This window comes from Protomyctophum bolini, assembly GCF_963924005.1.
Source record: "Protomyctophum bolini genome assembly, chromosome: 6".
In the NCBI taxonomy this organism is placed as follows: domain Eukaryota; kingdom Metazoa; phylum Chordata; class Actinopteri; order Myctophiformes; family Myctophidae; genus Protomyctophum; species Protomyctophum bolini.
Genome location: NC_137867.1, coordinates 38348957 through 38372514, shown reverse-complemented (window position 1 = coordinate 38372514; position 23558 = coordinate 38348957). Strand labels below are relative to the sequence as shown.

The 23558-nt window shown below is 47.0% G+C and overlaps 1 protein-coding gene across 1 annotated transcript in view; it reads left to right on the top strand.

The window, feature by feature from the left end:
• Positions 1–23558, top strand: part of LOC308316480 (cotranscriptional regulator ARB2A homolog) — a 138571-nt gene that overhangs the window by 22086 nt on the left and 92927 nt on the right. The window contains exon 2 of the mRNA XM_080765129.1: positions 18944–19060. Within this exon, the coding sequence (XP_080621255.1) occupies positions 18944–19060 (117 nt within the window). The remainder of the gene's footprint in view (positions 1–18943; positions 19061–23558) is intronic.

Sequence of the window (23558 nt, the reverse complement as noted above, 5' to 3'; positions counted from 1 at the left end):
TGCTTGGCCATGCCCTCTTCAGCCATCCTAGACATGTTTCTCGCATGCGCACTGCCGTTCACTTCCTTGTTTACGGCCCGACTAAACGGTCTCTTCTCTCTAAGTCTACGGCGCTCTCCATAGTTTTGATCAGAACGGCGATGTTCTGTCCTATAATTTCTGACTTAATCCAGCATCTGGTTTGGAATATTAACGCTTCTAAATTGACATCAGATGTGACAGCTCCATACAGTAACGGAAGATTATGCCTCCCGGTTTTGGGGGGTAATGGAAGGCGAGGCGAACCTGCCCAATCTGCTCGGCACACTCAAGGTTTTAATGTGAACCCACTCTAATCAATGTACTTACAGTATGTAGTCGCTGTTGGATGGAAGCCTTGTGTATGTCGTTAAAACCGTTAGGAAATGGAATCAAATGAAAATGTCGTTATTATATAGTACTGAAGTCCTGATGTATAGCATTCATCCCCTAGGTCACGGAAGACATTTCTCTGTGGAGAATAACATTGGGTGATTTTAGAATGTTGTGGTCCACGAACGAAGTGTCCTGCATGGCGAATATCGTCAGGGAGGTTGCTCTGTATCGTTTATGATAGTCAGTCACTCATATCTGGCGCGAAGTGTATTAATTTGGCGGCTCAACTGCTTCTGGGGGGGGGGGGTCCCTGGAACAACATTATTTTCAGATGGGGGTCAGCGGTCAAATACAGAAAGTTCTGGCGGTCCTTGACATGAAATAGGTTGAGCACCACTGACATGGAAACATAGGTTTTTCAGAAACTGTCAGGATTTAGAAGACATTCTTTTTTAGAATGGGCCTCAGTCCTAAATGGGTTAATATGAGTCAAACCACCATGCTCACGTGTTTATTTTTTGGAACACAGTTCTTGACACGTCGCTGGGAATTCAGAATGGGGTGGGGGAGCCGGGTCGGAATAGACTGATTGATTGAAATTGAAAATGTTATTAACAGTTTGCAGAATGGGTACAGTTCAAGGAAAGTGCAGGTCAATACAAAATCTGCTAAGAGGATGAAACCAGAAAAAGCACTAAGACTTGTGCGTCCTCTTTGGTGCTCTATAGTCTCAAGCTCTTGATAATACTTTTCACTGATTAAAAATGTATAAAAAATTGTTCACTCTGAGAACCAGCCAACGATGTAGACGTACAGTATGTATTCCTCGCACGATGTTGCATCCGTACTTTTGGCCCCCCATACAACCGAGAGCTCTGCTCGCTCTCGCTGTCCAGAAAGATTTAGTGGAAGGACAACTCCTTTTCACTGTGTTCAAGGCTTATCAAGGCCTGAGGGCATGAGCGTGCGTGCGTGTGTGCGTGTGTGTGTGTGTGTGTGTGTGTGCGCGTGCGTGTGAGCGTGTGAGAGAGAGAGAGAGTCAGTGTCTGCATGCAGCACTTTCACAGTTCAATCTATCCACTGCGTGCATGTGCACAACATATACCACATTGTCGCTGTCAGTTAGAAAGGTCCTAGTTATCTCCATACATTAGCTTTTGTTTTGTTTTTCGTAAATTAACAAAGTTAAAAATGTATGTTGGGGTTGGAACTGCCAGAAAGGAGGCCTATAGAGGAAGAGGACCAAATAGAAGATTTATGGATGTGGTGAAAGAGGACATGAAGTTAGTTGGTGTGAGAGAAGAGGAGGCAGAGGACAGGGTGAGATGGAGGCAGATGATTCGCTGTGGCGACCCCTGAAGGGAAAAGACGAAAGGAAAAGAGTGCAGTGTGGTAGTACATTATCTCAAGTACTTTTGAAGTACCATGAGGTATTTCCATCTTCTGATACTTTATTAGGAAAGCGTTTTTTTGTGTGTTTTTTTAAAGATGTGTAGTACTTTTCACGTTGATACTATAAGTATATGTTGATGCCAATACTTTTGTATTTGTATTTACGGATGCGCCAGCATATTTCAAATTATACGCACTAGAATAGCAGCAGATAGTTCAGGACATTTACTTAGTAACAGAGTTTTTCTACATTTTGGTATTGCTACTTTTTCTACGGATAATTCAAATATAAATATAATGAGCATAAATATATTAAGAAAGAAGAAAAAACGAATGGAAAAAGCATGCATTAGAAGGACAATATCAGTCACTAAACCAAGGACGGGCGTTTTCAATTAATCTGCCATGGTTATAATGTTTGAAAGTGAAATATCGCTTTAAGAAAAATAGCACTTTTTCCATCACTGCATATTTTGTTCATGTGCATACGTCTGGCTGGTGCATGTGTGTGGGCATTAGCGATTTGAACGATTCAGTATTTTGCGAGTCGACGCGTCGAGGCTATTTGCAGATTATTCTTTTTTTACTATGCAGCAGTTGAGAGGAGATCACAACTGTTGGCCGTTGCCAACGCAACACGTCATGGCTTATATGTCACAGTGCCCACAACTCTAGCTAGCGTGCAGGTGGGGGGTCAGTCTGTGAGAGCTATGCTAACAACAGTAGCTCTCCACCGCTTCAAACGACCAGCGCCTCGTCAAAGCCACCACAGATCCAGCCAACAACGGGGGAAACGGTTTTTTCGATTTCAATTATTTTTAATTCCAGATGAGTATGAGTTGAAAATCTATAGTCGAAAAATCACCCCTAGTGGACATGCATTCTATACAAGGTATTTATTTGCATACGTGCATGTGTGTGTGAGACGGGAAGAACAGGCATAGACAGCCCTCACTGATTCCCTCAGTGCTGATGTTACAGGAGTTTCTATCCTCAGAGTGGTGTAAAAACTCAGTGATTGTGTGTGTGTGTGTGTGTGTGTGTGTGTGTGTGTGTGTGTGCATCACGTGGTACAGTAAAATATTAAAGCTAAAAGGATAACACAGAAACAGTCACGGTGGACTTGTTTCCATTGTGGTCCTACTGTATGTATTCAATGAACCAACACCACATACAGAGATTTACACAATAATAATAATGTCATCAACAGAAGCAAACACTATGCACAAAAGAGATGGGAAAATTGCATGCATACCACCTGACCTGTCTGTCTGCCTATAGTACAGTAAGCTCTCAGCTCTCTCCGACACCGGTATCAACCTGAGTTAAGACACAAAGGTCTGTCTGCCTGCTCTCGTCTCCTCCCTCCTTCCCTCCTTCCCTCCATCCCGCGCTCCGTTGCTCCGTCCCGGCGCGGCCCGCCTGCACGAGAGTCGCCCATCCATCCGTAACTATGTTAAAACAGGGTCATCCCCCGGCGTGCACTCCGAACGCGTCCCTTTAACCTGCTCCGGAATACGCCGCGGCTATTATTATAGCTTATAAATCATTAAGAAAGTTTAATTATACGAACGTTTCATGGTGGAAATGTGCGAGCTGACACATGGGAAGGGGGATTTAATGGGCCAGCAAGTCCCAGCACTGCCAGGGAAAATATTGAGGTTAGGTTTCTATTTTACAGCGTTTCGCCGCAGGGCGACTGGCGGAGGAGAGACGGACGGAGGAGGTAAAGACAAGAGAGAGAGAGAGAGAGAGAAGGAAAAGAGCGCGCTGAGGAGATGACCGACCGCGGCCTTGACGCGGTATCCACAGCACGGCCGAAATTACTCGCTTGTCAACATGAAGGCTATTATTAATACGGTCCAGTCAAACTGGGGAATGATGAAGATGTTGCCCACCGACCGAACCTCGTACCCGTTTTTCTTAAGTAAGAGGCATTCTAATTAACGCAGGACTTTAATTAGTAGTACCAGTCGGTATAATTTCTCTTTGTTAGGATGGCCACCTTAATTGGAAATTAACATTGAGAATGAATTATTTTAATTGCCGTCCCTAAAACAACGCCTGAATGTCCGGAAAGTACAAATGTGGCCAAACTTTTGGGGACTTTTTCCCGTTGACTTTCTTTAATTGTGTCAATATCATTTGAATGTGAGCGTGGTGGTGGGGCGAGCCTCCGCGCTCAGTCGTAATCTCATCGGCGTATATGAGCTTTAACCCATTCAGACCTGAGACCAGATTCGACAAAAGGCCTTCTAAATCACGACAGTTTTCTGAAAATGTTTTCTATATCAGTGGTTCTCAAACTTTTCCGTTTTAAGGACCCCCAGAATTATATGTACTGCATTTGGCCGCCGTCGCCGACCCCCATCTGAAAATATGTTGTTCCAGCGACTGCCAAGAAGCAAAGATATGAGTTGAAAATGTTTGCTGTGATAAAATAGGCCTATGTATTCAAAGATTTGCGTCACATTTTCATAAATAAATAGAAAATAGCAGATCTGCAAGCTTGTAGATATGCTGTTTTTTCAACAGCCAATGTTTAAAATAATGCTTAAAAGTGTAGGTGACACAAATGCGTTCCAGTCCTTCCAGGGTTAATGGGACATCGTACACCGGATCAGACAATTGAGTCCATATCATTAACGCCCGTAGCGCGCACATACAGTATGTTAATTGGAAATTAATTGAATTCTGTTGTAGTAAATACGGAGATATGCCACCCTATCTGAAGGAGATAGGCCCGGCTTATTGAGTCTAAGTGGCTTTCAGTGGCGGCGCTGTCGCAATAAGAGCATTGTCAATCAAACAACAAACACTCAGTAAGATACACATCGCTTAGATTTCTGTTGTTTCATTATTATTATTATGGAATTATATCGTTGCCTGCCGGGGCAGCAAACCTCTTATCTCCATTATTTTAACTTTTTTGTGTTAATTTCATAAATAAACGCCCCTACTTAGATCATACCAACTACAGCATCAAACCAAAGTATCAGAAATAGCAGATGTACAATCTTGAAAGTTGGCGTAAAGCGGCGCGTCTCGAGCTTGTAGATCTGCTTTTTGTTGCTTAAATGAACAGTTTTGGACATACTGCATGGTATGAGGTTTCCACCAGACAGAGACGATGTATTATCAGTGTCACACCTCGACGCAGAAGGCAGATTCACTATGCTTATTGAAAACAGGGAGGTTTCACTGAGCAAAATCTAGTTTAGAAGAAAAGAGAAGGAGATAAGATAACAGCTGTGTTTTTCCATTTAGACCAATAAACAGACACACACACACACGGCCATGCACGTGCGCGCACAAACGCATTCTTCTAGTAAGCGATCCTTGCCATTCTTTCGGGTGATGAGCAGTTTCCCTTACGCTCGGAGGCCATTGTTTATGATCGCTCCCCTGCTCACGGCCACGACCAACACACTCCCTCCCTCTCCCCCTCCCTCTCCTCCCTCCCTCCCTCTCCTCCGTTCCTGCTTTCCCTTCTTCCTGCTGCGGCCAGCCGTGTTGATTTCGTCGACTAAAGCTGTAACGACAAAAACAAAATTGAAACTAAGCTATGATGACTGAAAATAAGGCAAAATATATTGACAATTGCGTCAACAAATAAAAACTAGACGATGATGTTATAGAGAGAGGAGATCCAGTATAGAACTGTCAAAGACAAGTCATTGTCATGTTTTGGTGGCGCTCAGGTGTTGCACAGTGACACGTTGTGAGCTTGCAGATCGGCTATTTTCAGCATGCAACTACATGAGGCGCTACCATATTATATTACACCACTACACTGTATTTATCTTAACATTCTGATACCACTATATAATATCTGACATCATTGTTATCCCATATTATATTATCTTCACTATTACATTTATTATTACTGCTATTGCTACTACTTATTTTTTTACCCGTCTCTCCTTCATTCTCTGTCTATCTGTCTCTTTCTCTCCCCCGACACGGTCAAGGCAGATGGCCGCCCTGCACCCTATAGGGTTCTCCTTGACGTTTCTTCATAAGGGGGAGTTTTTCGTTTACACTGTTGCAAAATGGCTTGCTCTGGGTGGGATCTCTGTCGGTCCTTTGCTCTGCATGTAAAGTGTCTTACTCTTCAGACAACTTGAGACAACTCTACATGTAAAGTGTCTTTGACGCTTTAATACAATTTAACTGAAATCGAATTATAACATCATGGCATCACCACGCCATCGCGGCCCGCTAAAAATACATTTCTGTCGACAAAATAAACTGTAGATTTAGTCAACTAAAATCGCACAATACCGACTCAAACTAGACTCAAACTAACATGTCAGGTGACTGAAAATATGACTAATACTACATGGAATGTTTATTCAACATTTTTTGAATACACATTCGATGTAGTATTGGTCATATTTTCATCTTTTGAATCAAACGACTTTGACTGAAACAAAATCCAAAGATGTTGCTGTCAACATCAACGCTGGCGGGCACATGGCGTGGGGGTGCCCTGCGCCCTGGGTGGGTTTCCTGGCACGCCACGCCGCTCGGCATCCTCTCTCCTCTGCTTCTTTGTTTCCATGCGTAGACGCGGCAGACCCATTCTCCTCTTACTGCTGTGTCAGTAAATATTTACTGGCCTTCCCTTTCCTCATTGCCCCCACTGACGTGCGTGTGTACGTGCGTGCGTGCGTGTGTGTGTGTGTGTGTGTGTGCACGTGCGCGTGTCCGTGCACGCAATGGTGGCAAACATAGAATTCCTCCCAGTATCACACACACACACACACACACACACACAGCGCCCCCCTACCACCCTGAGTCCAGTGCTGTCACTCAAAAGATCCAGTGACGTGATGATGCCCTCTCCTCCTCTGTCTCTCTCTCTCTCTCTCTCTCTCTCTCTCTCTCCTCCTCTGTCTATCTCTCTCTCTCTCTCTCTCTCTCTGTTCATCTCTCCATCACGTATCGTGGCAAGCAGCCAGCACCAGGAAATGGAGGAGGAAGTTATTGCTGTTTTCTCTTTCTCTCTCTCTCTCTCTCTCTCTCTCTCTCTCTCTCTCTCTCTCTCTCTCTCTCTCTCTCTCTCTCTCTCTCTCTCTCTCTCTCTCTCTATGGAGTGTTGGTGGGGGAAAAACACAGAGTAAATGCATGTGACCTCGCTGAGCGGACCTCTGCAGCCTGCCCTCCACACACATGTGCACAAACACACACACACACACACACACACACAAACACACACACACACACACACACACACACACACACACACACACACTCACTCCACATGTAAACTCACACACGTACAGGCGCATGATCACACGGACACACACAACATTCACACAATGGTGCACAGACACACACACACACACACACACACACACACACACACACACGTGTGCACACGGCCTGTCGTTGGGTCCCAAGGGTGGTAGTATGGCCTCGTGCGGGCGAGCAGCTTCCTTCCTGCCGTGAAAGACACAGGAAGCAGCAGCCCACTCTGGCCACGGCGCATCATCAAAGACACAGGAAGTGGCTGGTGTTGGCTCTTCCTGTGGAGGGAGGGAGGGAGGGAGAGAGGGTGGGTGGGTGGGTGTGTGTGTGTGTGTGTGTGTGTGTGTGTGTGTGTGTGTGTGTGTGTGTGTGGTTATTGTAGTTTTGAACAGTGGGGTTCGCGACGGTGAACCAGTGTTAATTTTGACAGCAGATGATGATTGACTTTTTTAGTCTTTCTAAATTTAATTTAGTTTGAGTCATGTTTCAGTCGCCTGAAATGTTTTAGTGTTTAATCTATAGTTTTAGTTGACTACATATAATGAGATTTTACTTGACTTTTACTTTTTGGCGTGAATCGGTGGCGTTTTGCTTAATGCTGTACATAGCCGATCTGCGACACGTTGTGAGCTTGTAAGTCAATGCTATTTTCAGAGTACAACCTCTTCTCCACCAGTCCCTCCCTTACAGCCTAGTTTTTATTTGTTGATGAAAGTGTGAGTACATTTAGTCGTAGTTTTAGTCATCATAGCTTAGTTTTTGTCAGGTGAAACCTGACTAACAACAGCTCATGAAACTTAAGAGAGCTATAGTCATGATTGACTGCCCCCTAAGCCAATGGTATACTCTGAAACGCCGCCTAAGCCAATGGGAGTCTGCACCGCCCGTGTAGCTAATCATGTACTGTAGTAAAAACACTCCTTGGGCTAAAAACGGCCATAGCCGTCATCACAAATGTGAAGAGGTCAGCACATTGTGGGGGGATGGCTATGGCCACATTTAGTCCAAGGAGTGTTTTTCATGCAAAACTCAATGCTTGGAATGGATTCAGAATCATGAAAACCCCCTAGTTTGACATGTCACATGCTACTTAAAGCATTCCATGCCATGTATTTATTGGACTATATAGCATTGTAATGTTATGAGCTATCTGCATGGACAGCAGGAAAGCCACAGTGATTGAGCACGAACAAAACACAGTGATTGAGCCACAAACAGAACGTCGTAAACTAATGCAAACAACGGTCGCGAGGTTGTGACACAGAAACATACACTTTACAATAAAAAACAATAATAGAGGGACGGGGACGACAGCGCTTGTTATCATTTATTGTTCTTTAGTTGTAAGTGAAAGAATGTAGTTGACGAACATTTTTCGTCATAGTTTTAGTCAACAAAATCAACACACACACGCGCAGAGAGAGCCTGTCCCCAGCTGTCGTGTTAGTCCGTCTTCCAAAATCAGATCCAGTCCTTTGGTTCATCAACCAGCCAGTGTTTGTCTGATAGTCCATTGTCCACAGCCTCGCATATTGATTTATGTAAAACACACACTTTATGTTGGGTTTCCCAGCCTCAGTTATACTGTCTCTGTGGAGTCTGCACTTTGCAGCACAAGCGTGTGTGTGTGTACACACATGTCTATGCATGCCGGCTTTGGAGGATTTACGCAAAGTGTCAGTGTCTTTTCCTTTCTCTGTGCCTTCCTTCCGTTGTGCGTACGTGTGTTTGTTTGTGTATGTGTGTGTGTGTGCGTGCGCACCCTCGTGAGCACGCGGACGCGGGGTCTCTCTCTCTCGCTCACTGGCAGCGACAGGACAGTTAATCAATCAAATATTGAAGTAGTGCTTCAGAGCTCAGCGGGTAGTCCCAGATTATCCACGGCTGCTGGCAGCGGAGTGGCCTCTTTATGGGTCTCCGTCGGGTGGCAAACATGGGGGTGCCTCCCCTGACTGCCTCCCCACCACCCACCACACAGTCTGTGTGTCCCCTGACTGCCTCCCCACCACCCACCACACAGTCTGTGTGTCCAACATGGGGGTGCCTCCCCTGACTGCCTCCCCACCACCCACCACACAGTCTGTGTGTCCAACATGGGGGTGCCTCCCCTGACTGCCTCCCCACCACCCACCACACAGTCTGTGTGTCCAAACATGGGGGTGCCTCCCCTGACTGCCTCCCCACCACCCACCACACAGTCTGTGTGTCCAAACATGGGGGTGCCTCCCCTGACTGCCTCCCCACCACCCACCACACAGTCTGTGTGTCCAAACATGGGGGTGCCTCCCCTGACTGCCTCCCCACCACCCAGCACACAGTCTGTGTGTCCAATAACCATAAGAATAATAACAATAACAATAACTTTATAACCGTTAACCCATTAACCCATTTAGACCTGAGAAAAGATTCTACAAATGCCTTCTAAAGTTTTCTGAAAAACCCATGTTTCTATGTCAGTGGTTCTCAACATTTCATGTCAAGGACCCCCAGAAACTATATGCAATTGGCCTTCGACCCCATCTCAAAATATGTGTTCCAGGGACCCTCCCCCCCCAAGAAGCACATGTTTGAGTTAAAAATGTTCGCTCGGAAAGAATATATATTCAAAGATATTTTCACAATTTTTCAAAAAAAGCAGACCTACAAGCTCGTAGCGCGGCACTCGGTGCCACGCTATGAGCTCGTAGATCTGCTATTTTTAAATAGCTAAAGTATGACGTAATGCGTAAAACACCAAAAGGGGTTCCCGCCCAAAATGGGTTAAGACCTGAGGACGACTATATAAAAATGTAATCCTACCAGTTTTCCGGAAGGGGAAAATAATCTATCAGTTTCTATATCAGTGGTGCCCATACTTGTTTTCATGTCAAGGAACCCCAAAATCATATGAATTTTAGCCACAGACCTCCCATCGCAAAACAGTTTTTTGTCTTTTTTCCCGGTCCTGATGGTTTAATCAGACTGATTGATTTCCCAGGGCTCCATGCTAGTGTCATCGTTGTGGATACATGGGGATGTCTTCTGCTGAAAACAGCTGATCCCACAACAGTGTGTTGTGTTTGAGTGTACAAATGGAACCAAAATGGACCCGAACGGCTTATGATGTCACAACAAGTGATATATTTCGATTGAGCCTTTTGACTCAAAGGCTTTCAGTTACTGTACTGTACTGTGCTCTGTACTGTACTGTATTGTAGTGTACTGTGCAGGGGTCCCAGGGGGGTCCCCGGAACATCCAGACCCCCAGGAACGTGTCCAGGGCTCGTACTGTAGTGTACTGTACTCCGTGCCACTTTTCTCGGTGATGCACTCTACTGGCCACTTTAGGTGTTGCAGCTGTCCGTTCTCAGACATACATACTGTACAGACATACATACACACATTGCTGCGTAATGGAGCAGTTAGGCACCGCTCAAAAAGAAGAAAAATAAAAGATAGAGAGAGAGAGAAAGTTAATCAACTAATCGATTCATTTATCGATCTATTTTGGGCAACTTCGGTCTGTATTTGTTACCTCTGTTATTATTATACATTTGTATTGTTATCTTTCTCTCTCTGCTTTTTCTATATTATACTTCAATGTACTCTCTCTCTCTCTCTGCCTCTCTCTCTCTCTGCTCCTGTAATTGTGGGTTTTCACGTTGGCTATTTTGGTGATTAGCAGGACTCCTCTCCATTTTCCATCTCTCTCTCTCTCTCTCTCTCTCTCTCTATCTCTCTCTCCCTCGCTCTCGCTTGTCTTTCTACAGATGAGTCCCCCCCCCCCCCCCCCCCCATCCTCCTCCCTCCCCTTCCCCAGAGGGAGTGTGATGGTCTCCATTGTGGATTACTGTTCAGTTTTCAGCCAATTATCCAGTAGATTCTCACTGCCTTTGACACGTAATTATCAAAGGCCTAAATAATTGTCTTTATTATTGTGGGTGTTTAGACGCGACGGCGGCGGTCGGTGAGTTTGGCGTGGCGGCGCGCACCGCGGGGGGGAGAGAGAGAGAGGAATGAAGTATTTATCTCGGCCAGAGATTAGCTTAGCATGCTGTTTAATGATGTCTCTTCACTACTTCAACTCCCAGTCCACATAAATAAACATGATTAATATGTCTCTCTCTCTCTCTCTCTCTCTCTCTCTCTCTCTCTCTGTCTGTCTAACTGTCTATCAGCGACCCCCCCCCAACGTGAACAAGCACCACCACCGTCCCAGTATCGCGCTGCATGCCGGCACGTTAAAATGAGATTGGTGCGCAGCAGCCAGCAGCAGATAGCTATAGCAGCAGCAGATAGCTATAGCAGCAGCAGATATCTATAGCAGCAGCAGTTAGCTATAGCAGCAGCAGATAGCTATAGCAGCAGCAGATAGCTATAGCAGCAGCAGATAGCTATAGCAGCAGCAGTTAGCTATAGCAGCAGCAGATAGCTATAGCAGCAGCAGATATCTATAGCAGCAGCAGTTAGCTATAGCAGCAGCAGATAGCTATAGCAGCAGCAGATAGCTATAGCAGCAGCAGATAGCTATAGCAGCAGCAATGTTCAACAAACAATAACGACAGTAAAAGAAAAAGTCCCACAATTAGCTGTAGCGTTGTGGCAGGAAGCAGCTCTAAAAGTAAAGCTGTTTGGAGCTTGCGGATCTGCTAGTTTAGATGTTTTTGTGTGGCGCTGTAGTATGATTGTGTGTGTGTGTGTGTGTGTGTGCGTGCGGTTCAGTGTATATGACTGTGGGGGGGTGGCGATCGGGGAGTCGGCTATTTCACAGAACTCGTTAAAAGCTGGAATTAGTTGAATTCTGTCAAGCTCGTGCCGGGGGGGGGAGGGAGACACGGGAAGGGCCGAGTTCGAGTAGGGGCAGTTAGAGTGTGTGTGTGTGTGTGTGTGTGTGTGTGTGTTATGCCTTATGCAGGTCTCTTATGGCGACAGCGGCCTTGAGTGGAGAGGAGAGGATAACAGCACAAACAGACTGCAGAGAGAGAGAGAGAGGGGGGGACGGAGGGAAATAAAAGGATGTAAGAAGGAGTGGAGGATTTCACAGTTCATGCAGAGTGCCAACGCCAGGCCATGGGGCGTCAGGGAGGGGGAGAGAGAGAGAGAGAGCAAACACAAGGATACAGTTTAACTATCCATGCAATCCCCTACTTATTAGGTGAGAAAGCCGAATGTTCCAGGTCAGTGGTGTCTGCGAGAGCCGTTGAAATGAGGGTCCGCAAGCAATACATGTGAATTTGGGGGTCCTTGACATGAAACAGTATGAACCACTGGTGTAAAGTAACTATGCATGTACTTCAAGTACTACTGTACTTGTGATACTTTTATTTTACTGGAGTATTTTACGATTGTTTTTTACTTTTGCTTCTACTCGACTATACATCTCAGAGGCAAATATTGTCCTTTTTTACTACAATTATTTGAAAACTTTAGTTACTGGTTACTTTGGATACATTTGTTATTACCAGTAAGACGCGCAAACGCTGGGAAGCGAACGCAGCTGAGACCCTGCAGATCATGTCTGTCTGTCTGTCTGTCTGTCTGTGTGTCTGTCCCGCTGTTACTGTATATGTGGACCTGGCCCCTTTTGTGCCCATATATGGAGCTGAGTGGACCTGGCCCCTTTTGTGCCCATATATGGAGCTGAGTGATTGCTGATGCAACACACTCCATATTTGGATAGCGGGACAGACACACACACAGACACACAGACAGACAGACATGATCTGCTAGGTCTCATAGTAAGTGCTCACTGCCTTCGCAACAAATCATGCATTAAGCACTTCAGCCCTATTCAAAATGTGGCTATTTGAAAATAGCAGATCTGCTCACAACTCACAGCACGTCGAATCGGATTGCTATCGGATGCTATTTTCAAATGATTGAAATGTTATACATAATGATACCTTAATTGTGAAATGGGCCATTCTGCATAATCGGTACATTTTACTTTTCTGCAAAATCAGTACTTTCACTTTCCTGCATAATGGGTACTTTGTCCATCGCTGCTTGCTATGCATTAGGCCTGTGACTTTGACCTCTTTATTGATAATAAACATTATGTAAAATGCATAGATTGTCACGCCATTATCAAAATGACACAGCGCAAAAAAAGAGTGTACTGCACACATAATGGACCCAAATGGACCCTTGGAATCCGTAAGGGTCCATTTGCTCTTGAGTGACAGACCCGTAAGAGTCCATTCGTTTTGCTACTGTAACTATCAGTCATTTAGCTGGGGACCTCCTTGAATCCCCAGCAAGACCCCTGGGGGTCCCCGCGTCCCACTTTTTACAACCACTGCATTAAGCCATGGATGGATGGACCCTCATTTAATATGGTGTATAGTACCCACCACAGCCACAGCCTGCACTGTCAGATGCTCAGTGTTCATTTAACTTTGTTTTGTTACAGACCCTTACGTGTCCATTTTGTGCCTATAACTATCATTTAGCCAGCCCCTAGAACCCACACAAGGACCCCATGATGAGAATGCCATGTCGGAAATGGAGATCTTAGCGAATTCTTCTTGGAGGTGGGGGGGAGGTATTAAGGTATTATGGTAAACAGTATTTGTCTGGTCTCAGGTTGGATTCAGCCGTCATACGGTAGATGCTACTTAACTGCTGTAGGTGTGTAATAAACCCCTCACCTCCCCTTGTTTCACCAGCTTTCTTTCTTCCTTTTCTTTCCTTTTTGGTGATGAAATGTGATGTCACGCAGGGAACAGCTTGCACCATGCCGACAGCCAGGCAACACTGCATTTCTAATTTAGTTGAGCTTCAGCTGTGGTGCCATATACCCACCTATACCTAGCGCTGCTGTTTGGGTTTCACATCTGACTGAAGTGAAATGTGCTGTTGTTCGCTGTCTCTCACGCAGCCAAGAAAGAAGAAACTTGGCATTGCCTTCCCCCCCAAAGATGAGTTTTGTGTTAACAACCTTTGGGTGAAATAAATGTCACAGGTGTGTTTCATAGGCATGCGGTAGTTCCACAAATTTGAAGAGTGTATGTGAATGCTGCAGTATTTATAGTTTGTAATTCATTAAAAAGTGGTTCCTTCTCTTCTCTTCTCTTCTCTTCTCTTCTCTTCTCTTCTCTTCTCTTCTCTTCTCTTCTCATCCGCTCTATACATGTTTTAAGTCAGCCATATCTAAAGCCCTCGTATGTGTGGTATATTCCAGTCACCATCTTGCCTGTCGGCCTCCTACATTATTTTCCTCCTCGTTCCTGTCGAACCCTCGTTGGCATTCGTTTCCCTGCATGCGGCTGCCCTCTCTTATGCTACATTCTGTCCCGTTACCTCCATGTCTCCCACCTTCACACCATCCCACCACTGACCAAACCTCTACCCCCAACACACACACACACACACACACACACACACACACACACACACACACACACACTCGTGCATCCCTTCCCTGCTGTACCGCTGCGTTTTCATGTGTCCTGTGCGTCCAGATGCCGCGGTGTTAAAGGAAAGGCCAGCGGAGAGACAGCGAATGTCTCAACATCTGTGTGTTGGTTTAGCGCAACAAGTACTTCCACATGTTTCTCCTCCCTGTCCGGTTACAAGACAGATTACAACAGCTGGCCATGCTTCCTTGTTAAAAAAAAAGAAAAGAAAACTCCAACAGTCTGTGGTTCCACACTGAGGATTAGAGCATTTGAGATGCTGGATAAAACTAGCTAAAGCTAACATGGTGAAGCCGTGGAAGGGAGAAAACATTAAAAACCCAGGGCCAGTGCACCCACCCACTGAGATGGATGATGTACTGCTAGCATGGTGTCAGTAAGCAGAGGGCTGGACGACGTGCAGACTAGAGCCAAGACGACAGCTAGCTTTGCCTCTTAGCTTTGGAGCTGGGGTTTGTTTGGTCTTTGTGTGCAGACATGGAGCATGTTTGCTGCTAACTACTGTCACAGTGTGGCCTGTGTGAAAGACACGGGAAACCCAAGAGGTGACAGCAGGCTCATTGCGGTTGCATCCCCCCCCCCCCACACACACACACACATAACACCAACTCAACTCAACTCTCTCTCTCTCGTCTGACTCGGAGGGGGGGTGTGGGCGGCTTGGCCTTATTTGTCAACGTGTTACCCTGAATCCACCACCACCGCAGCCGAAAAACCACCTCTCCTCAGCCACATGTGTTAAGTCACCACTGCTGTATACGCGGCGGTTAGGCCCGTCTGGCTACAGCCAGAGAGGGCTGTCAGGGAAAGCGTGATTGATTTCACCAGCGATGGAAGATGGAGTTGAGGTTTGAGTTCTCGAGTTCAACTAAGACATCAACGGAAAGGAGGGGGAAGAAAAATACTTTCAGATATCCTCAGCGTGCTGACTTTCCGTCCGTCTGTCCGTCAGTCTGTCTTCCTCCTTTTTTTGAAGGGCGAGACGCCTTGAACTGTTTGCCCCCCCGCGCAATTTATTGACGGCTCATTGCCACGCTGCGGTAGGATCTGTTCAGAGGGAGGATTCTGGAGTGTTTTCCTTGAGAACTTGAATACTTTTGAGGCATTGTGAGGGGTTGCCGGCAGAGGTATCATACGGTTCAGCGCGTATCAGTTGCAGATGTTCGTGAAATGTCCTTGCGGGTTTAATATCCCAGCGATATTTCAGTGACCCCTAGTCATAAAAAAGTTACTTGATTTTTAAGTTTTCCTTACAGCCTATGTGTATACTGTATTTTATACATTATATATATTCACTAGGGGTATGTATTGCAGGAGAAAAATACAAGAGTCAAATGTCCACTTTTCCTCCCTGGAAATGACCGGGTTCACCGTCAAAGGCTGCGCTTTTTTTAATTTATTTTTATTTTCACCGCGTTTTTAAAGTCATGTGCTTAGCGTTTTCCATGGCCGGCTCGGTCTGATGGTCTCTGGTTTCCTGGCCCCTCTGCGCCTGGCCCTCTGTACTCGGGGACGGGCCCTGTTTTTGGCTAGCGCCAGAAAGCAGGACCTTGACTGACACCTCCAGCTTTTAAAAGGTTGACTCCGGCTGCTCCCATGGGCCCACTCCCCCCCCCATCCCCCCTCCCCTCCCTCTCTGCCAGAGGACAGCTTTTCAACAGAGCGTCGGATGGCTTGGGGAGAGGAGAGAGGACGAAGTGTGCACGTGCATGTGCGCACGCCTGTGTGTGTGTGTGTGTTCAGTTTTTTAACTTTTGTATCTATACAATGCTTTTCCTCTTCAATGTGGCGTGCGTGCGTGCGTGCGTGCGTGCGTGCGTGCGTGCACACACTGTGCTACAGGACGAGGGAATCTTATCAGCAGGATGATATATGAGTCCTCAGTGCCGTAATAGATTCCATTTATCTCTATGCACTCCCACTTTAATTTGGCTGGGCCGTGGAGGATGCATTCAAATGCCCGCCGTGCACGTTGATGTGCAGCTGGCCTCCAGCGTTCACTACAGCCTGTAGTGGTGGGGAAAGTACTCCGATGTTTTAGTTAAAGTATCAATGCCTGCAGTGTCGAAATACTAAATACTAAAAAAGTCTGGAATTCAAAACTTACTTGAGTGAGAGTACAACATTGTTGGTATGCCAAAAGAAAACAAAAGTGCTCGTCAATTTTCAAATGGCAGAAATGTATTTAGTGCTGAAGTGGTTAGATGGCAGATTTGTGTCCCGGTAGCTCAGTCGGTATAGAGCACTCTCCTTTTCGACCGCAAGGTCATGGGTTCGATCCCGGGCACCGCCAGCTCAGCGTATCACGGCTTGATGTTGTGCGGTAAATACTGAGACTCCATCTCAGCATTCCATCTCCCAGAGGTCTAGCGCATTGAAACGGGGATAGAATCCCGCACCCTGGCTGATACCCATGTAGGCTATACAGCTGTCCCCATGTACTGCTGTCCGCATGTACTGATGTCCCCATGTACTGATGTATGTAGCACTGTCCCCATGTACTGCTGTCCGCATGTACTGATGTCCCCATGTACTGATGTATGTAGCACTGTCCCCATGTACTGCTGTCCGCATGTACTGATGTCCCCATGTACTGATGTATGTAGCACTGTCCCCATGGCATGTACTGCTGTCCGCATGTACTGATGTCCCCATGTACTGCTGTCCGCATGTACTGATGTCCCCATGTACTGATGTATGTAGCACTGTCCCCATGTACTGCTGTCCGCATGTACTGATGTCCCCATGTACTGATGTATGTAGCACTGTCCCCATGTACTGCTGTCCGCATGTACTGATGTCCCCATGTACTGATGTATGTAGCACTGTCCCCATGGCATGTACTGCTGTCCGCATGTACTGATGTCCCCATGTACTGCTGTCCGCATGTACTGATGTCCCCATGTACTGCTGTCCGCATGTACTGATGTCCCCATGTACTGCTGTCCCCATGTACTGCTGTCCCCATGTACTGATGTATGTAGCACTGTCCCCATGGCATGTACTGCTGTCCGCATGTACTGATGTATGTAGCACTGTCCCCATGTACTGCTGTCCCCATGTACTGCTGTCCCCATGTACTGCTGTCCGCATGTACTGATGTATGTAGCACTGTCCCCATGTACTGCTGTCCCCATGTACTGATGTCCCCATGTACTGATGTATGTAGCACTGTCCCCATGGCATGTACTGATGTCCCCATGTACTGATGTATGTAGCACTGTCCCCATGGCATGTACTGCTGTCCGCATGTACTGATGTCCCCATGTACTGATGTATGTAGCACTGTCCCCATGTACTGCTGTCCCCATGTACTGATGTATGTAGCACTGTCCCCATGTACTGCTGTCCCCATGTACTGCTGTCCCCATGTACTGCTGTCCCCATGTACTGCTGTCCCCATGTCTGACCTATCTCCCTTAGACACAGTGTCTACTGTAAGTGACTGCTAGCCTATTGTTGCAAATCCTGTACTCTATTCTTCCCATGTTTTATCTTAAAGGGGAGCAGAGTGAGGCAGCCAGCTCCTGAGGCCCGCGGTGCGGCGGTCCTTGGGGTGGGGGTGGGATTGGAGCTGGGGGGCGGGCGGGGTAGTCTCATTGTAGCGTGGTAACAAGTCCTTTGTGTGACATTTTCCTCGGCGTTGACATTCAGAGGGGAATATTGGCGGACAGGCGCGCGGACGGCAGGTCCTCGGTGACATGCGAAGGGAAAGAGTGTATTTAGAATAGTGAGCAGGGGCCCGCCCGCGCACAGCGAAGGACGTTTCTGCGCGGACGTGGCAAGGACACAGCGCACGGCCCCGGCAGGCGAGCGCTCTGCTGCGCAGCCAGCCCTGAATCTTTATCTGGGCTGTCCAGTGGAGTACGACGGTCTCCGTGACACATAGGCTGGCATTATGTACGGTCGTGGCATTTCGTAGGGATTTATTCAGATGGGACGCTGGAGGAGAGCGCGGATAAGGATGGGTGGATGGCGAGCACACGGTGTCGACTGGACGTGGAGCCGGTCGGGTGTTCTGGCCGGCTGGACGAGGCAGTGCAGTCGACTCGTGTCCTTATTATTATTCAACTATCTGCTCGTTGACCCAATAATCAAGTCTGGGAACCTGTTCTCAGTTAACCGTTTTAAAGGTTTATACTTGTCGACCGAGGTCCCCCAAATTGTGGCCCCATCCCTTTTTTCTCCCTCTACACAGTAACTCTTTGCCGGTTCTTTGTACCAAATGTTGGCCTATTTTTTGCCGTGCGTCAGCCTACTGCGACATGCTCAGAACAGGGACGCTTTAGGGTTCATGTTTTTAACCGTAACCCCTGGTTGTATAGAAACTATGCCTTTATACTAAACCTTATGCTTATACCTTAAACTTAACCCCTGGTTGAATAGAACCAAAGGCTACTGTCTGTCTTTCCACGTGGGCTGAATCTGTGGTTTTTACACTTCAAGGCCTCTGTACAGTATGTGTCACTGAGCTGTTGTTGTCTGAGCGTCCAACAGTGTTGAGTCGTGGTCATTAACGTGTGTGTGTGTGTGTGTGTGTGCTGCAGATGAAGCAGAGGGAGGCGGAGGTGAAGAGCAGGGTGTTCGCCGTGGCCCTCACAGACTCGGTTCACAACATCTGGCTTCAGGAGGCCAGCAAAGGTGTTCAGGACTGGATGCAGCAGGTGACATTAACGCACACACACACACACACACACACACACACACACACACACACACACACACACACACAACCAAGCAAAGCCAATGGATTCAGGGACCTATCGTGAACTTTCACTGGTTCATGCAAACGTGACAAGCTGTGTGCAGAGGTCTGTATCACACCATCCTATAACAACACACACACACACACACACACACACACACACACACAACCCCACTGACCTACACAGTGGTCCTCAGCCAGCCTTAGAAGTCACACAACCATGGTCTGCATGCTCTCATTTTTGCCTCAATGTTTTGCCTCAATGTAGCCCACCCACCCCCCCGCTCCCTCCTGGGCGGATGTCAATGAACAATTTACCTGTGTGTGTGTGTGTGTGTGTGTGTGTGTGTGTGTGTGTGTGTGTGTGTGTGTGTGTGTGTGTGTGTGTGTGTGTGTGTGTGTGTGTGTGTGTGTGTGTGTGTGTGTGTGTGTGTGTGTGTGTGTGTGTGTGTGTGTGTGTGTGTGTGTGTGTGTGTGTGTGTGTGTGTGTGTGTGTGTGGCTTCATTTTGGCGCTCGCCCTTTCTTGTGTGACCTCTGTACCGTCAGCAGCACCTGGACTCACTCAGTATGCACATACTGATGACCGCTGCTACTGGGAACCAGGATGCAAATGTCACACACACGCACGCACGCGTGTGCGCGCGCGCCATCCACTATTTATATTGTGTCCCTATTTTATATCCCTTGCCTTTTGTTTTTGCTATTTCTGTCATCTCCCCCATCCCTGGTGCGTGCACGTGGGCGCGTGTGTGTTCACGTGCCCTTATGCACACTGCATTTGTGCACGTGTGCCAGTTGTATCTATTATTGTGTGTTGCTACTATACTGTGTGTGTGTGTGTGTGTGTGTGTGTGTGTGTGTGTGTGTGTGTGTGTGTGTGTGTGTGTGTGTGTGTGTGTGTGTGTGTGTGTGTGTGTGTGTGTGTGTGTGTGTGTGTGTGTGTGTGTGGTGTGTGCGTGCGTGCGTGCACGCCTGCACGTGTGCGTACATGTGAGCTTGTGTGTCCGAGTTTTAGTGTGTGTGTGTGTGTATGTGTTTATGTGCACGTGTGTGTGTACTGTAGTGGGGATTCAAGGTTGTTCTGATCTCCTTCATCTGGAGTTTTATTTCTTGATTCAGCAGAGGGTTTACAGGACATGGCGTAATTGGACTGTTAAGTGATTTCTATTTGCGATGATGATGATGATGATGATGCTGATGATTGCCCAGAACAATAATTCAGAAGTGACCCATACAGTGAGACTGAAGAGGACATCCACGTGCCTCTGTCCACACACTGGACACGAGTGGTACTTGTTTGCCCTCTATACCAAATATCTTCACCAAAAACGGCTCTAAAACGGCTCTATTATTGGCTATTTACACCAAAATGGGGACGCTAGGTCTCAAGTGGTCAACCCCCAAATTGACATATATTAGCCCGCAGACCCCCATTTGAAAATACATGCCAGGGAAGAGAAGATTTTACCGCTCTAGCAGTGATTCTCAACCTTTTTAATGTCAAGGACCCCCCCCCCAGTTTTACATGCATTAGGACCCCCATTGCGCATTGCCACGGTTTTATCGCGTGTAACACTTACTTTGAAGTCCGTAACCGCATGTTACAATGACAAAATGCTGTGTGTTGTCTTGAACCGGTTGTTGTTCTCTCGGTCGGTGGTGGAAAAACCCGAGCGCGAATATCACAGCTGTCGGCAGGTGGATTAAAAACCTTGTTTTCACCAGAAACGACATTCATTCCGCCCATTTGGAGATACAGGCCATTGAAAGCACCACATAGATTGCAAGCGGATGTGCGCGCATCTTCAAAATGGCTGCGGCCACTTTGCCACTTTGACTGTTATGCTAACGAGCAGCAGCTAACGAAACGATCGGATCAAAACATGGATTAAAGAATATAAATTGGGGAAAACGTAGGCTAGACGATTCATTTAAGCCTACGGTTACTATGGTTCTGGCGGCCTGCGTGTTAATTAGCCCGAAAATAATATTTGTTTTCAAACCTTTATTTCTGTTTCGAGTAGATCAACAGAATGTGAATATTAAGCGGCAATGAAGCTCAACTTTTATTCAGAAGCAGGACGGTTTCTCACGTGGAATGAAGGCATCAACCTGTGTTAATTAAGCACTAACTTTAGGAATAGTTCAGTGTTTTGTTTTTATTAAACTGCGGAATAGTTGTGATGCCAAGTGCTCCACTGGGATTTTCACATCACCCGCACGCACACACACACACACACGCACGCGCATACACACAGACACACTTCTACATGCACACAAACATAATAGCGCACACAGTCCAGATGGTTGTGTGTCACATCACAGAAGGGGAGCTGAATGCTGCTATATACAGGCCTATATATACAGTACACTGCAAGTAGTGGCCGTACACGAGCGCACACACACACACACGTGCACGTGGACCCCACCACCAGGACACCGGTGGCGATGCGCTCTGATTCTCGGGACCGACGCAGATAATTCCCTCCCCGTAGGGGTCATGGGGGGGTCGTGGCGGTACGGCGGGAGGGAGGAGGAGGAGAGAGGAAAGAGGAGATGAGATTTACAGCTCTACGGGGGGGAGAGAGAGAGAGAGAGAGAGGGAGAGGAGGAGGGAGAGGAGGAGGGAGGGAGAGAGACCGACCTGGGCCAGGTGATACTGAGCTAATGGAGAGAGAGAGAGAGAGGTAGAGAGATGGAGACGACTGGGCCAAGTGATTCTGAGCTAATGGAGAGAGAGAGAGTGGAGAGAGAGAGATAGACGTAGAGAGAGGGGGAGAAATGGAGAGAGAGAGAGAGAGTGAGGGGGAGAAATGGAGAGAGAGGTAGAGAAGGATTGGAGATAGATGGAGGGGGACAGAGAGAGAGAGAGACAATGCAAATGTGAGACGGATAGCGAGTACAAATGAGAGAGCTGGAGAGAGAGAGAGACTGGAGGCATAGAGAGAGAGAGAGACTGGAGGCATAGAGAGAGAGAGAGAGAGAGAGAGAGAGAGACTGGAGGCATAGAGAGAGAGAGAGAGAGAGAGAGAGAGAGAGAGAGAGACTGTAGGCATAGAGAGAGAGAGAGAGACAGAGAGACAGAGGGACTGGTTGACTGGTCCAGGCAGGAGGAAGAGGAAAAGGAGGAGACGGGGAAGTAAAATATCGAAAACGTTCAATTATTTAAATCCCGTGGAGTGGAGTGGCGCGGCGCGGGAAGAGCAGCCTGACGGTGCTCAGGGAAAGAAAAACAGAAAGACGGCTAGAGGAGTGTGAAGGAACGGACAGAATACAGATGGAGGAGAGGAGATGAAGAGATGTATGAGGAGGAGAGATGAGTAGCATGGTGAGGAGAGAGAGGATGATTGTATACAGCTGGCAGCCTGTCAGAGTCTCCAAGGTGTCTGCTGTCATAGAGCTGGTCTGCTGTCACACTCTAGTGGCCTGCGCTCTACACACACACACACACACGCGCACGTGCGTGCGTGCACACGCTCTCACACTCTCAGACATGCACACACAACGACATGCACGAGCATGCACACACATGACATGTACACGCACACATGCACGCGGCACCTGCATACGCACACACATGTTCGTAAACACACACATGCGCACACACATACACACACACACACACACACACACACACACACTGAACACACGGTCCACTGTGGTCATGAATAAAGCATCCTAATCCATGGAGATTATACAGCAACAGAAGGGAAGTGCATAACTAGAGTGAGACAGGTCTGTACTGTAGAGTGAGACAGGTCTACTGTAGAGTGAGACAGGTCTACTGTAGAGTGAGACAGGTCTGTACTGTAGAGTGAGACATGTCTATTGTAGAGTGAGACAGGTCTACTGTAGAGTGAGACAGGTCTACTGTAGAGTGAGACAGGTCTACTGTAGAGTGAGGCAGGTCTACTGTAGAGTGAGGCAGGTCTACTGTAGAGTGAGGCATGTTTACTGTAGAGTGAGACATGTCTACTGTAGAGTGAGCCCTTTCATATCAAGGCCCATCAAACGTTGATCAAAATAAGAATTATTCTACATTCTCTAATTGTGTAGACTTCTTGTACATGAACATTTTACACTCCCAAGAGTTAAAGACCAGCACTAACACTAACTCACGTAGTTTAAAACGGAACAAAACCATCCATTGCAGAACCTTTACCATCCGTCGGTCCATCTATGTGTAAAACAGAGTGGCATGTCTGCGTGGTGCACTGAATGAATGTACTGTACACCCTGCAGTAAGTACTGTACATGAATCCTGTATTGTCCGCTGCTAATTAAATCTGCATTGTTTTATTTTTTCTTGCTGGCCTTCATTTCACCACCCGTCAAAGCAGATGGCACATTGTATACTGTATATATATACACTACACACATACGCCCACACACACACACACACGCACACACACAATAATTGGTAATTAAGTGTTTTGGGGGATGTTCTACATTACAC